At 36.0% G+C, this 16941-nt stretch overlaps 3 protein-coding genes across 4 annotated transcripts in view; 1 reads left to right on the top strand and 2 right to left on the bottom strand.

Moving 5' to 3' along the window:
• The first annotated feature begins 11 nt into the window (after positions 1–11).
• On the top strand, positions 12–1668 carry LOC122136517 (DNA-directed RNA polymerase III subunit RPC10). Its single transcript, XM_042720039.1, has 3 exons — positions 12–315; positions 1022–1109; positions 1259–1668. The coding sequence occupies exons 1-3, from the start codon at positions 205–207 to the stop codon at positions 1384–1386; spliced, it is 327 nt and encodes a 108-aa protein (XP_042575973.1). The 5' UTR covers positions 12–204; the 3' UTR covers positions 1387–1668.
• On the bottom strand, positions 1664–10212 carry LOC122136516 (cell death-inducing p53-target protein 1-like). Of its 2 annotated transcripts, none has more exons than XM_042720037.1 (4): positions 10070–10212; positions 9669–9839; positions 8272–8542; positions 1664–4425 (listed from the first exon to the last, which is right to left on the bottom strand). In XM_042720037.1, exons 1-4 carry the CDS (start codon positions 10152–10154, stop codon positions 4314–4316), a joined length of 639 nt encoding a protein of 212 aa, XP_042575971.1. In that variant the 5' UTR covers positions 10155–10212; the 3' UTR covers positions 1664–4313. The 2 variants fall into 2 exon arrangements, with proteins under 2 accessions (XP_042575971.1, XP_042575970.1); XM_042720036.1 differs by having other exon boundaries at positions 9669–9842; positions 10070–10211.
• LOC109070543 (vascular cell adhesion protein 1-like) overlaps positions 10105–16941 on the bottom strand; it is a 34383-nt gene continuing 27546 nt past the window's right edge. The window contains exon 10 of the mRNA XM_042720034.1: positions 10105–10223. Coding sequence (XP_042575968.1) covers positions 10144–10223 — 80 coding nt within the window. The 3' untranslated portion in view covers positions 10105–10143. The remainder of the gene's footprint in view (positions 10224–16941) is intronic.

The raw sequence follows: 16941 nt of genomic DNA, 5'->3' as shown, positions 1-16941 counted from the left end.
AGGTATAAATAACATTACTATATACCCTATAAATAATGTTTATTCGCGTTTATATTTCGTTTCATGTCGAGCATAGAAAAGTGAGGCACGTTCACATCATGTGTTTCCTGTAGCGACTAGACATATCTATGGACATGTGTGTAACATAAACTTCAATAGCATCAGAAAAAAGAACATAACAGTATTATATATAACCTCTTGAAAATGCTCCTGTTTTGTCCAACTTGTGGGAATGTGTTAATCGTGGAAGAGGGACAGCGATGCTTCAGATTCGCGTGTAACACATGTCCATATGTGCACAACATCACGAGGAAGGTAATGAGTTAATGTTACCACTACAACACATAAACGCGTTTGGAACGTTTTGTTTAAATACGTGATTATCTGTAGTTCGTTTTTAAATGGAACACAATGAAATACTCTGAATATGAAATGATTGGACATTATGATTCAAGCATATCTGATTGTGCCAACATTCGATTAGATTACTCGTGAAATAAAATTAATGTTCGATTCCAACACATGTAACGTGCGAACATGTGATTCGAAAACATGGTAAGATTCATGTTTTTAACATTGTAACGATATAACACACTAAATTCGAATTAAACAACGTGAACGTTCCATTCAAATGCATGTAATGCTCGAACAAAACGTGAACTTTTCTTTTAGAACACATGTAATACGTTTATTTGAGTGCAGAATAAATAAAGTGACTCGGATTCAGTGGCTGCTGCATCCGAATATGCCTTCGGGAAGTATGAAAGACTACATACTGTAGTATCAGCCGATGATACTTTGTAGTAGGCGGAAAACAGTATACGAAACCAAGTATGCAACTGTAGGTCACGTGATGATCTGAACGTGACAGATGTGGATTACATTCATAGATACACTAATTTGTACTACATAAAACATTTTGATCACAAATTAAAAGAACTACTCAGAGAAAATGTATTTTCAGATGTCACCAAAGGATATATATATGGAGTGTGTGGAAGTAACTTGGTTATTTTGACAGGTAAATAACAGAAAGTACCCCAAACTGAAGGAGGTTGATGATGTTCTCGGGGGCTCTGCTGCTTGGGAAAACGTGGATTCCACTCCAGGTAAAACCGTGTATTCTGTAGTGTATTATTATACAGTACTTGTATGCACAGTGAATATTTGTTGGCTGTGTTCTGTTGGCTTTAAATGAATGATTTGAATCATTCTTGATTCGTTTTGAGGTATAACACTTTATAATATTTCTTTGCAGAACCTTGTCCAAAATGTGAGCACCCAAGGGCCTACTTTATGCAGATTCAAACTAGGTCTGCTGATGAACCAATGACAACCTTCTACAAGTGCTGCAATCTACAGTGTGGGCATCGCTGGAGAGACTAAACCAGAGATCTCAGATTTGAACTTTCTTTGAGGCTCAGAATGTGGGCTCATAAAATATTCTATTTTATATTTATTTGTTGGAGGCAAAACTGTGTCTTCATGTATTTGGATTAAAAACCACAGACACCCTTTATGCATCATTAACTACTTTATTTTCACTTTTACAGAATGTGTATGTATGTATCATAATGACAGTAACAATATGAGCTCCGTTGGCCTGATGACTGATTTTGTGTGAGTGTGTGTGCGCATGCAAGTAATAAAATGACTGCTCGTATATGATACAGTTTGTCTTTTTATTTGTTCAGTCAGTCCATAAGTTTTGTTTTACATACACATTTGATGGCATCTGGTGTAGTGCCATATACTATTTCTCAAGCTTGACATCTATTGTCTGCAACAGCATCAAGTCACTTTACAAAGCAAGCAGACCTACGCAGTCAAGAGCATATTAAATTAAAGGGAGTCAGACTGGACTGTGCAAGTAAACCCCATGGTCATGCATACATATTTACTGGAGATTATCTTCCAATAATCAAACAGACATCATGTAGTTTTTGCAGATGATGGCAAGGTGTCTTGATGATATTACAGGTCATGGTTGATAAAATGAGATTAAGATGGATGGGATGAGGTAATTCTTTTTTTTTTTTCTTCAGTCAGACAAGAGTACATTGGAATTTTAACTGCTGAATACTTTGAAATCAGAATTGAATGTGGCAGTTTGTAACACCTGCATGCATATAGGGCTAATACTATGAAAATTCAGTGTTTGTTTTTGATTAAAAAGATCATACAAAGAGGCGTGTGTGCATTTACCGAGCGACTGCTACGTTTTGTGTTAAACAGTACGATGGAAAGTCTGATTGTTAAATAGCTGTAATGTTGGCAGATTGTCTACCAGAGAAACATGATTATTATCTAAATCTTCATTTAAAACTACACTATGTAACTTTTTGATGAAAATAAATATTATTATTAAAGAGCTAGAGTAAAAACGTCCTTAATTCACCCAAATACAATTTAATTACCCTATAATAATTACTTATTACTTTTTTTTTAGAGCAGTGAGGACGGATTTTGCGTGAAATTGCATAGGCTACTAGGACATTCTTCCGTGCATTGCATTATTTATCAGCATATATCCGTACGCAGAGAAATATCTTAGCGTTTATGTTGTGGGAGAGGCGTACAAACTTAGAGTTTGCTGTCACAACGAACGAGAAAAATTACCATGGATCATTCAATACGGGAAATCGCGATTGTAAAATTTAAAGAAACCCCGCACACCGATACAGCGGTCCGTCAAACTACATTCATCCACGCAGAGAACCGGAGCCGAAGCACAACCAAAACAATGTTATTCCGCAAGACCCATGCAGGTTTATTTTTTTTAACCGCTACAGACCCAAATGTTACTTAGTGTAGTTTTAAAGAAAAAATTATAAACCGAGGTAAATAGATAAATATATATAGTGTCTAAGCACTGCTGATGTTGTACCTTTAAAATTTCGTACCATTTCAGCAGTAAATCACATTTATGGACAGAACAAAACGACCAGAAAATGTAAAATTTCTGAGCCAGGACACAATCTCTTTGGATGATTCCATATAAATCACAACCTGACCACAAAAAAAAAAAAAAATAAAAAAAATAAAAATAATAATAATCATCCTTTAAATCGTTGTGGCCTGTTGCACAAAGTATTAATAAGCGAAGGGTTAATCTGCTTTGAGTTATGAAGCCCAGTGCAGCAGCCAGCACAGCGTGACACACTGAGGGCACATATGGCCCAACAGAGCGCTATGCAAGATTACAGTGATTTCATGCAGCGTCCTTCATCATGCTGGCGAACTCCAACAGCAAAGCAGCTTTGAACAGCCTTAACCAGAAAAGTCTTTTTCTTTTCGAAGAATATGCAACAACCACTTCTAAACATGTTCTTCAGCAGAATAACTGTTAAAGGATGCTTATCTGTTAATATAGATGTTTCTACACCAACCTTAGTATCAGCAAACACAGATCTACCTTATTAACGATTAATAAACTGACCTGAATAGCAGATGATAGTTTACAGAACTCTCAAACAGACAACACAGAACAGCTAGTAAAGTGGTTTGAAAAGCACCATGGCTATAATTCTGATTCACAGTTCCAAAAAATTAAGTGTATTTTGGCTGAATTCGACAAATATGTCCCTAGCATGACATCTCTAAAGTACTAAAAGGAAATTTAGATGAACATACAGATCCCTTTACCAACAGAAATCCTTCATCTAAAATGACACAATGGCTGTTACATCAATACACATATATCAAATCGACTTGAAATGAGCCTTATCGACAAATATAAGAATCAAAAACAAAAGTGAAAGCAAAAAAAATCCCATGACATTTGCATACAATACCAAATACGGTGACATTTTCACATGTAAAAGTAACAATGTTACTTCAGGACTTCAAAAGCCCCAGACCCAGCCATCAAAGACTTTCATTTTAATAGGTTAAAATATAACAATAATTCATAAAATAATAATTCTACAATCCAACAATACTGACCCTGAAGTGAACTTCATTTAGTTTCGCTACTCAGTAATATTCACAAGAGCTTTTCGAGGTTAATGTTTTCACATATTCTCTAAATGTATACACTTTGCTCTACTGCTAAAATAAAAATAAAACAGTACTTGGATGACACAATGTAACCCTGACCATTGTGCATATAAAATCTACCGATCCTTCAATGACCGCTGCTTAATTTTACTAGCATCAGTAACTATCTCAAAGTGAGTGAGAATCAATAGTTACATGAAGTGAGAAGAGGCTGGAAATATGGACTGTCAGTTTCGGCAAAATGAACACGAAAAAGCGAGTCATCAACACCCACCAGAATGAGGTCACAGCAAGATTGTTGATGGAATAAACTGTTAGCATATGCGCTTGTATGTGTAAATATAGCCCTTGCAGTTCGGGCAAGTGTGCGTCACGTCTTTGAGGTCGTCCATGAAACACGGGATCAAGCAGCAACCTAGCTCACACCTGCAAAACAAAGAAAAGAGTCAGAAGGAATCTCCACGAAGTACTGAGGGCTCATTATGCATTAATTTAATCAAAACTAAATAAAAAATGCAATTCAGGCACACAATGACCTGAATACACCACTTCTATTTGAAAACTGCTTTAATTTCTGTACTAAAATTCATGTACACCACCATTCAAAGGTTGGAGTCAGTAACATTTTTAAGCAAAATTAACACTTTTATTCACTAAAGATAGTTTAAACAAAATTCAAAGGAGTTTTGATGGCTCCCAGTGGCTGTTTGTGGTATGACACCCTAAATAAAATCTCACAGGAACCTCAATTTTTTTTCATATCAACTTCAAATTTGGAACATAACTTATGTAGACAGAAGGCTTTAATTTTATACCAAATTTAGAGTAAAACCTGTTATGTAAAATATTTATAATAAATAAAATTAAATAAAATTAATACAGCGCATTTTATTTACAGTACATTTAAACTTCTATAACTTTTTGATACTTTAATTTTTTTCAAAAAAAAAAAAAAAACATTTATAGTCTATAAATTTAAAGTCTATATTCCAAAGTGTTCATAAATTACAACAATTTAAGTTTGGATAGTGCACTTTAATGCCTATTTTAAAAAATGGGGGTGACAGTTAAATGGTTAAATTGATCAAAAGTCCAAAAAAAAATCTTCTTCAAATAACTGTTCTTTTACATTTCTTTTTATCATGGTTTCCACAAAAATAATAATGTTTTCAACATTGATAATAGCAAGAAGTGTTTATTGTGCAGCAATTCAGCATATTGATTTCTGTAGTACTGTGTGACACTGAAGACTGGAGAAATGATGCTGAAAATTCAGCTTTACAACAATAAATTACATTTTGAAATATATTGAAACAGAAAACTGTTATTTTACTGTATTAAGATCCAATAAATACTGCCTTATTGAGCATAGAATCCTTCTTTCAAAAACATGTTTTTAAAAAAAAACCCAAACCTTTGAATAGTAGTGTAGATATTTTTGGAGGGGCCCAAAAACAAAAACAAAAAAATGTTGATCTTATATGACTGACCACAAGGTGGGTAACCTTACAAGTTAACCTCATTAAATATTTTAAATGTAAAAGTGAGAAATTGATTGGCGGAAATACCTTTATTGTAGTTACATGTTTGCTAATGAAATAAACCAATTAAAAGCCATTTGTGTGGTGTGGCTTTTGTGTTCATGGTAGTCTAATTTCAACATTATAGGATACATTTACTAGCCTTGGTGTTTATTTAACTTTGCCATTAATCTGTGTGCAACCTACATTTCAAACTCTCCTGGTTGAAGTGTAGCTTTAATGCAGTTGGTCAAATCGGTGTTATTTTGAGCAAATGAATTGCATTATTGGGAAACCCGCAACAGCAATGATCAATCTCTCCTCCATTTTGCTTGGGAACTAATGTGGTCGGAACCAAAGTTTACAGGACTGCGTTCTCTGGAATCCTCTCAAGCAGTGGACTTCTATGTTCTGATTGGTTGCCGCCCAACCGCGTCATAGCTCATTACCATAAAGCTGCCCTGATTTCAACTCGACGCTCTCAATGTCCAAGTCGCGCCGCGCCGCTCCTCGCCGCTGTTCGACGCCAGCTCTCATTGAAAATTAATGACTTCCGGCCACTTTGACGCTCTCGACGCCGGTGTTGTGAACGCACAGTTATAGTATAGAGACTGTTATTGTTTTATTCATAATTTCAATCTTGTGTTTTTGTAATGTAGCGTGAACCAGACAAATTAAAGATTCGATCGGGAGCCTGGTTGAAACATGAGCCGAATTCCACAGAAAGGCAGGATGCTGTAAATCAACTCCCAGCACCACAGTCTGATAACCAACCAACTCTTTCAGAGAACAGCTTTCAACATTAACACCATTAGAACAATTATTGACAATTTCAATTCGAAGAAGAGATTGTCTAATTTGGGGCAAGTAATCGAAGAAATGGACAGTCTAAACCTCACATGTAAAGCCATGAGAGTAAACAAGATCGTTGGATTGACTTCCCCCCACCTAGCAAAACCAGACTGAAATTCCTAAGGAGACCTGTTAACCCCTCTGGTCTTCACAGGACATATCCTTACTCCACAGAATGGCACAGAGAATGCCTTCCAATGCATATATGCACCAAAATGAACTCAAAAAAGACTTCTAAATGGATATCAGTCCATTGCTCCAACTCCATATCATACATGAACCCACACATTTGATAATAATGTTTCTAATCACTTATTGTGTATGTCTTTTTAAATAACTCTTGAATAGCTTAAGGGATCATATTCATGTTTAGCATGTGTGTGTTCGAATCTTCTTGCTTGAAACGTTTCTGACCATCAGTTATTTGTCAAATGTATCATATTCTTGTTATAGGAATCATGTCCAAATTATACCCTGCAAGAGCGGGAAAATTCGGACCTCGTGCTTGATAAGATAACATATGATTTATGAATGGGTGGGACAAACATCGCAACACACCGAGAAAAGACAATATCTAATTGGTCAAGACAACATTTGAGGTGTGGCCAAAAGGCCAGTTTAAATACTCAGGACACCAACAAATTTTGCTTTTAGCTTTGAGCTTTCGTTTAACTTTTGCTATCAGTCATGCCGGCTTTTAGCTTTGCTTGTAGTTTAAGCTTTTAGTCATGTTTTGTCATCACTTTTAGCGTTCTTTGAGCGCCGTCCCAACGTGCTTCGGCCTGCACGCCTGCTGCTACTTAGCCACAATGAGAAGAAACACCACCTAGTCTCGTCAAACTTTACTTCTTTTCTTTTCCGTTTGAGAGTTCGTGTTCTGAGTCAAGTTTTGTAACGCCGTGTCTCCGAGTCTGACCTCGAGTGCCCGTCTGAAAATTCAGCCAGCCCACCAACTCCGCATCTTCAGCCAACGCCCAACCACGGGCTTCCCAAGACGTCACTTCAACGACTACTGAACTTCCAGCCAATCAGCAACTTCGGGAAACCCCCCTTTTCAGCGACAACAAAGGGAACCCCGTTAAACAGCCAACGCAAGTAACCTCCAGACTCACATCTGTACTGGTGTTATCTAATATAATTTTAACCTCATTGAGGAACTCAGTGCGAGGGTTAATTAAGTGATTAATGGTTGTTCATGTCTATGCAATTTCACATATTGCTGTAAACTTGGGATTTCACATTCTCATTCTCTTAAACTCATTCTTTCCTAACTTTCTATCTTCCTGCAACTTGTGTGAATGTGTGAGTGCGTGTGCTTATGTGTTAGATTAGTTAATATGTCTTAGATTTATCTAATAAAGCCTTATTCATATTGAAAAGAGAAGTATCTTGTGTTTTGTGCTCACAAGTTAATGTCTTAAACTGCCGATCTTGTTACTGTGCTAATTAATAATGTTTTCACTATACTTTGGATATTAATATCCAGCGCAGATTTGATGTTATACGGCTCGTTCAGTGAATCGCTGGCCGTTTCAGTGATCAGCCGTGAAACAGTGATTCTGTTCAAATTCCCTTTAAAATCTTAAATGATTCCCTTTGAGCTAAATTGACCTGTTTCCCTTACAGTAATATTAGTTTTTTAATATATCTATAGTTTTTATTAATTTTTATTTCAGTTTTAGTTATTTTAGTAAATCAAGTTACACTAAATGAAAAATGAAATACCGAAATTAATGCATATAAATATTATAAATATATATATATTTTATATTTTATTGCAGTTTTATTTGAAATAACAGGGTATTTTTATGATTGTGGTTTTAGTTTTAGTTTAACTTTACTATTATAACCCTGGAGAGGTCATATCATCAGATCATACTGAGCTGTCCAGTTCACTTACCCGAAAAAGAAGCAGAACATACAGACAATAGTATTCATGAGGCCGATGTTGTGGCTGATGTGGGTCATGATGGGTTGTTGGCAGTGTGGACAAATCGTCGGCACTGGAGTCGCCTGGAAATTCTCCCCCTGTATAACAGTCACGGTGGTGGTGGCGGCACGCGGAGGGGCGAGGACTGTGGCTGTGTGACCTGGAGCAAAGTGACTGGGCCCCGGACCATAGTGCTCAGCCATCGGATGAGGAAAGTGTCCAGGCGGAGCATAGTAACCACCTGCAGTACATAAAGTAAGACAACATAGCTCGAATTTTGTCTATAATGAGAAAAAGTAGGGGAAATCTAGTATTAGTTAATAAGAAATGTTTTCGTAAAGGGATAGGTCACCCAAAAATGAAAAATCTGACATTAATTACTCGTTCAGTCGTTCCAAACCTGTAAGACATTCGTTCATCTTCAGAACACAAATTAAGATATTTTTGATGGAATCTGAGAACTTTCGGACCCTGCATAGACAGCAAGGGAACTATCACGTTCAAGGCCCAGAAAGGTAGTAAGGACGTTGTTAAAATAGTCCATGTGACATCAGTGGTTCAACCCTTATTCTATTAAGCTATGAGAATACTTTCTGTGCACAAAGATAACAAAAATAACAACTTTATTCAACAATTTCTTCCCTTCCCTGTCAGTCTTTGACGTGCGTTCACAAGAGTAATACGACGCACAAAGGTCTTGCTGGTTTGGAACGATGTGAAGGTGAGTAACTAATGACAGAATTTTCAGTCTTGGGTGAAATATCCCTTTAAAAAACAACTATTCCTGTCGTATCTTGTATAGTAGCACTGGCCACAGTGAAATCTCATCAGTGCAAAATCTCAATGTATATTAAATAAACGTTAACCAGCATTAAATTACTTTTTTAACTAATAAATAGACCATTCACAAAAACATTCTGTCATCATTCACCCACATGTTGTGACAAAACAAAAGAAGATATTCAGAAAAATATTCAAATGGTTTCCGGCCCCAGAGACTTCCATAGTGTAGGCGAAAAATAAAAAAAGGAAGTCAACGGGAACCAAAACTGTTTGGTTCTTCAAAATATCTTCTTTCGTGTTACACACAAGAAAGAATGTCATACACGTTTAGAATGACATAAATGATGGCAGAATATTAATTTTGGCATGAACTATTCCTTTACAAGATTTTAAAAGTCTCAATTAAGTCGGTGCAAATGTCTAATACTGCTCCTAGCCCTGACACATCACTTTCTGGTTTCACTGCGAACAGAAAAATGACCTGTTACTGGAAACCTGTTGCATCACAACAGATTTTGAGTTCAATTTAGTAATAGTTCTTCTTTCTGAAATGCTAATGGTTTCAGTTAGGAAGGCACTCTCACCGTGAGGATGAGGCATGGGCATTGGCATATGCACAGGCTTAGGCATGGGACCTTCTCCTGGGACGTGTGGAGGAACAAAGCCTGATTGTTGTGTAGCTTCATAAGGTGGAGGTCCATAATCTGGAGGCAGTGGCGGCCCTTGTGGAGGTCCTGTCGTTACTGGAGCACTGGCTGCTGAGGAAACACACACTTACATAAAAGAAATGACACAACTCTTATATGCCTTCTGCTAGATTTGCAAGTAGCAGAAAAATAATTAAGGTATATAAAATGTATTTTGAGGTGTATATATATATATATATATATATATATATATATCAAAGAGACTGTCTTAAAAACAGATTTAAATCTAAGACTTAATTTAAAGTCTATAAAGATGAGAAAAAAATGTAGGGATTTACCAGGAACTGAAGGTTGCCCATTTTTCTCCACGAGAAGCGGGGCACTGGGGCCCCCTGGGTAAGGAGGAGGGGGGTCATTGGACATGTTGGTTCCCTGGAAGGAGGCCAGAGAAGGGAGCTCTCCTCACACTGCGCTGATGTTCAAGCGGCGTTTCTGAGGTCAACACAAACAGGCCGCATGGTTCAGTAACCTCACAGTGTAATGTGATAGTGCCATCCCTGACTACTGTTGCCGAGGCATTTCAAGTGCATCCAATTATCATCGATTTGCAGCGGCTCATTGCCTCCACATTCCCCTGAGCCCACAAATAAAAACAACATGTCCATATCAACACAGTTTTTCTTTGCACTTTAGACTAATAAGGGTCCGTCGGTAAAGCGTCAATCAATATACTTCATGATAAACCCTTCAAAAATAATGATATATATCTCATGTATCCTGAAAACAAACAACAATTAATATTTTCTTTCAGCAAGGACACATTAAATTGATCAGAAGTGAAAGTGATTTCTTTTTCAAATAAATGCTGTTCTGTTGAACTATAATGTAGCATGGTTTCCACAAAAATATGAAGCAGCACAGCTGTTTTTAACATTGATAATAATAAGAAATGTTTCTTGGGCAGTATATCAGTATATTAAAATGATTTCTGAAGGATTTTGTGACACTGAAGACTGGAGTTCAGCTTTGTATCACAGATATAAATAACATTTTAAAATATTTTCAAAATATAAAACTGCTATTTTAATTGTGACAATATTCACAATATTATTCTCTTACTGTATTTTTGAACACATAAAGGCAGTCCGGGTGAGCAAAAGAGACCAACATTAATTATTTCCTTCATAAATATATATTTTAAAAAATCTTACCACCCTCAACCTTTTGAATGGTAGTGTATAATGCATAATCCTCATAATATATGTGCCTGAATGGTGAAGTGCATCATCCTACCTGATGGTTAAAGAAAGGTAGGTTAGTTAGTTTGCTAGTTAGTACAACTGATCAAGATTCTTCTTGTACCAATCATTAAAGAAATCTACAGATAAAATAAAAACAGACAAATGAAATAACTAGGATACAAAGCACTGTTGTGTAGTAAGTGCAATCTTCAGCGCCTGGGTTTAAGTAGACAGTTTGGGCCTTTAAGAAGTTAAAGTAATAACATTTACAGTAGAAACAATGGTACAGTATTCTTGGAACCATGTAGGTCAAGACTAACTAGAGGTCAAACACGGCGTCCTTCATGTGAAATGTGTGTCATTTTGTAGGGGGAAAAAGAAAATTATTTCATTTTAGGAAAAAATAAATGCAAATGAGAAACAAGATCTTTGTGAAAACAGCACCTCATTTGAAAGCCAAATCGAAGTATAGGCATAACAATATGCCAATATTGTATCATCGTAGCAGTGTCCCCTTTCATGATTTAGCAGGTGACATCTCATTTGCATTTTCTTGAAATGGTTACCACCAGCCTATGGGGATGAAGCAGGAAATGCAAAAACAAAGGCATGTGACTACTACTATATCTGGAACATATAAATGTTTTGTGAACCCAACGGCTGTTGATTTTTGCCCAGTTCACATCCTCTATTACTTGAGATAATGGAAATGAATTACACAGAATGCTTCTCCATAACCACAAATTATGTCCACATATCTGATGCATTTCTCTTGTGTCATTAGGGCACTTCAATTACACAAAACAGATCTGATATAAACCAGTTGATATACAAGAGACCTTCCTGTTGATTACAAACATTAACACTGCATGTACCTGAATATTTTATCCACACTGACTGTACACCAGCTTATATACCAGCATTAAATAATAGCGCCTGCTATAGGCCAGTGGTGGTACTGTTCTTCTACAGCAGATATACGATATATTTTAACTAAACCGTTCTAATTAACCAACATTAATTACAATTCTTACAACTCCTGCATGTTTGAACGTGCTTGCCATGGTTTTACGTATTAATTTATTCAATGTTAGCTATAGGGAATCCAACTATAAGATTAAGGTTAGTGTTTAGCTATTTTTAACGTGTACAAATGACCAACCAGCACAAAAGTTGGTGTTTGCAAGGGTTTCTGAAGGTAAATTACTTTTTAAGTGCAAGTGAAAAAAATAAATAAATTAGGGAATAAATGAAATGGAACACAATTCGTCAATATGGATGCTTAATGCCGTTTGTATTTTGTATTAGCGATGCTTTAAATTTTGAGAATAAAACTTTCAACAAATCTCCATTTCATTTTAATTAATTTGACTTTTTTACTATACTCTGATCAGTGATCACACTGGGAAAAAAAGATGTTCTTAATTGTTAAATCAAGATACAATTAGAGAATTTGAGAAGCAATAAGACAGCCTAAAATAAGTCTTGTCTTAGGAATTTATCTGCTAGTGCTGTCAGAAAAATCTGCTTAATTAAATTTTTTTTACAACCCACTGTCATATATTTGTTCTTGTTTTGAGCATAAACTCGCTTAACTATTTTTAATTTGCATCTCAGTGTATCTTGATTTAAGGATGTTTAGATACTTGTATTGGGAAACAAATCAAACATACTGTGGAAGATACATTTTTGCAATGCATGCATGCAACGTTTAATGGCTTGCATTTAAGACTTTCTGCTAAGACCTTTTTGGCCTTGCTAGTTTGTGGAAGTGCAAATTTAGTCCCGCAGAAGCCCTGGGTTGTTCTGGTGCTTTCTGGAGTAGATGATGCGCTCAAACAGAGATCAGCGATTATCCAACCTGCTTCATCCCCGCTAGCACCGATTAAATAAGACTGCCCTAACCTTCACTATCACTCAACTTGTACTGTGATTCATCATTACAAAGAACCGCGAATGGCTGATTGTGTCATTAGTTACTAGCCTCTCATCATTAACAAGAAAAGGCCACCGTCATTCTGGCTAAAATAAGCCCCTGTCTCTACACTAACCCTAAAGTGTCTAAAGTGTAGAATGACTGTGTGCATCTTTGTTGCATATATGCAATCCTCATTCATCTGCAACAAGCCTAGCTAGCTAACATGTCTCACAATCATTTAGTCATATTAAACGCAGTCTACCTGTTAAAAAGACAAGCATTACATACAAACGAAACGTAACAACTTTAGAACTGATTAAAACAAAGATTAAAATCCCTGGCGATGCATAACGTTACTTGTTAAGAATGCTATCAGAGGCCTGGCAGCTACAGCTACGCTCCAAACGCACAAAACACAGAGAAATAGTCGCTCAGACAACGCGCCGTTACCTTCTGTGTCCACCGTGTTAATGAAAATATCAGGCCTGACAACTTTTCAGTGCTTTCTAGCTCATATGTTCACGTTTGTAGCCCCACTTTTCCAATAACATCCGCTGCTGAGAAGGATTTGACGTAAACATGGGAGATGGGAGGCGTGTGAATCCCACTGGCGAGTTTACATGTCCTAATATGGCCAAGGCTTGGCTTATGAATATTAATTAGGTTGACTGAGAGGACGCTCTTGCAAGGTTACCAAGCAACGTCAGCATTGCGTAATTAATATTCATGTATTAAGGCGTCGCCGTAGTAGGAGGCTAGTTTTGCCTCTTTCTTTGGTTGAGGATGAACACATAAAGGACACTTGTGACCGTGGACCACAAAACCAGTCATAAGGGTACATTTTTTAAATTGAGATTTATGCATCATCTGAAAACTGAATAAATAAGATTTACATTGATGTATGTCCGAGATATTTGAAAATCTGGAATCTAAGTGCAAAAAAAAAAAAAAAAAAATTATAATAATAATAATAATCAAAATATTGAGAAAATCGCCTGTAAAGTTGTCCTAATGAAGTTCTTAGCAACTCATAAGTAGTCATAAGTAGGGTGTGTATTTGTAGCAAAGTCTTTTTAAGGGTATTCTGTAGTCTTCGTTTGTAGCAATAGCCATTCATACATTGTATCAAAATTATCGATGTTTCTTTTAAGCCAAAAATCATTATAATCATTATATTAAGTAAAGATTTTGTAAATTTCCTACCATAAATATAACAGTACTTAATTTTTGATTATTAATATGCATTACTAAGGACTCAATTCTGACAACTTTAAAGGCAACTTTTCTCAAAATGATTGAGATGGTTTGATTTTTTTGCACCCTCAGATTTTCAAGTAGTTGTATCTTAGCCAGATATTGTCCTATCCTAACAAGCCATACATCAATGAAGAGCTTATTTATTGAATGTATTAATCTCAATAAAAAAAAAAAAAAAGACCTATGACTTATGACTGGTTTTGTGGTCCAGGGTCACATTTTATTGTCCGCCTACTTTTACAACCAAAAACTTACCTTACCAGAACATTGCATTTTTTTGTGACAACCTAAAGGGAACCTATCCAGAATGTTTCCTGATGGTTATTTTTAGGTTTTACTTTTTCATTACTGAAAACTGAAAAAAAAAAAAAAAAACTAAAACGAGCCTAAGCTGGTTGGTCAGTTTTAGCTGGTCTTCAAGCCTGGTCATAGCTGGTCTTATCTGGTTTGCAGGCTGGTTTTGGGGGGGGTTGACTACTTATTTAGCTGCTCAGGCTGGGAGACCAGCTGACCAAACAGATAAAACCAGCTTGGCCAGGCAGGGGATCAGCTAAAACCAGCTAAGGCCAACAAACCAGCTTTGAGCAGCTGGAAACCCAAAGTTTTTCCGGGGGATGTATTTTGTGTAATAAGCAGAATAATGTAGAATCAGCTACATGCGCATTTGTTACTTCCACAAAATTCACCCTTTTTGCTGAATTTTGCACCCGCTCAGTAAACTCACAATGACGCACAATCAGAATGATTTTAAAACTGATATTTCAAGGTTAAAAATAAAGGGAAAAAAGAAAACAAAAGAAATAAAGAAACTCAATATACAGTTAACACTTTAATCAAGGCCAAAAAAATTTAGAATAAAATAAATTGTTTTGTTGTTCTATTATACACACATTTTCATCATGAATTTATTTTAATATGTATTTTGAATGTTTTGTAACAAATAAACAAATGTGTTTGAAGGGTTCTTCTTTGTAGAAACATGTTGCTTCAAGAGAACAAACATATATTTGTGTTGTTGTTGTTTTCCTTTCTTCTATATTCATTTATAATTTGTCAATTATTTATCATTTCATCATTTCATTATTAAATATATAATAATTAATTGTAGTCATTTAACCATTTAGAACTATTGTCCATTGTTGTTTAAACTTGTGATGGTGTGGTTTCAGGGGATATTTTTCTTCACAAGAGACAAGACATATAAGATCCATTTCAAGGTTTTTACCGTCACTGAATGGTAATTTTCCATTAATTAACAGTTATAATTAACAGTTTATTAGAAGCTACTAAATGTGACTGGGTCCAGGTGGCAACATTTCACAGCAGTTAAATAAGCAGCAATAAAGAAGAGGTTCTTGTCGTAGCAATATCTTTGATGATAAAGAGGAAATGACGCTGTCTTCTATTGCTCCCTTTGGAATAAGGCATAAGGATTCTCACTTCAGTTGGAATTTGCTTGGTGACTGACTGATGGTACATAATAGCCTTTATATTGCTTAATATTAGTCATTCGTAATGGTGTTTCCAATCAAACCCACAAAACACTGGAGATTAAAATGGATCTCTATTCTACTGTAGCAATTTATTATTTATGTGTTTGTGCAGTATTTCATTTCAATGCCATGTCACTGAGACAATACAGTAAATGATTCAATAACACTATTCACTATCAGTCAAGCTGAGGACAAGCGTTCTGTGTACAATTTAAGATTTATACACAAACATGGTTGTTGAATTTCAAGTGTTGTGAATCATTCATCATTTAACCATTTAAATGACGAATGATTCATTTGGTGAATGATTCTTTTAATCATTTAGCCTAATATTTTATATTTATGACCATTTCCCAGCCCCAAGCAGTTTTCAGTGTTTACCTACTGTACAGAGTGCAACACAGAACAAAAGTGGAATCATTAAATTAATAAATAAAATCATTATAATGACAATAGGCCACTCAATAGCAATGATGAAACTAATGAATAAATCAGAAGCAGAACTCACAAAGTGGTGCATCAACAAACCCCCAAACTGAGAAGAGAAAAAAGTTTGTGCTGCTGTGTAAAGTAGGCTATTGATAATCTCAGGAACCTCAGATCTGCACCAAAAACTGTTATAAAAGTATTCTTCTTCCCCTGTGGTGTCTGAATTGGAAATTGGATTGGGTTCCAGACATACTGTATATTCAGCACATGCAGTCTATTTCACAGTCTGCATGCTCTCTCAGCTTGATGATGTGGATGAACGCTCACCACTGAAGTCAAGCAGATGTTTCTGGGGTGTTTTCTGTTGTATCCTGCAACTACCACAAGAGGGAACTGTATACAATAAAACTGAGACATTTGTCGACCTTGGATTCCTTGGAACCTTTTTTAAAGAAACTTCCGATTGTTTTTTTGTTGTTTTGCACGTTACATTTCTGTGAAAGCATCAAATTATGAGAGAGAGAGGGGAAAAAAAACCCTGTGTCGATCAACCGCAAGCCTCGTCTAGATATTCTGGTTATCTGGATAGAGTAACCACAACTCACTTCAAGGATTCAGTTTATTACTAGATCTCATTTAGTTTAATTTCGGCTTCTGTTTTGCGAACATCTATTAATGTGAATAGTTCTTAGGGATCAGTTTCCTACGGAATCCGTTCGTACCTTTCTGGACCTTGACAGTGTAACTTGGCAGTCTATGGGACAGTCACAGGCCTCCCTGTTTTCATCCAAAATATCTTAAATTGTGTTCCGAAGACGAACTTACCTTTTCATTTTGGGGTGGAGTATCCCTTTAAAAGAGAGAACAAATAT

This window comes from Cyprinus carpio, chromosome B3 (genome assembly GCF_018340385.1).
Source record: "Cyprinus carpio isolate SPL01 chromosome B3, ASM1834038v1, whole genome shotgun sequence".
NCBI classification, from domain to species: domain Eukaryota; kingdom Metazoa; phylum Chordata; class Actinopteri; order Cypriniformes; family Cyprinidae; genus Cyprinus; species Cyprinus carpio.
The sequence above is the reverse complement of the archived record's forward strand: the minus strand, read 5'-3'. Positions and strand labels throughout refer to the sequence as shown.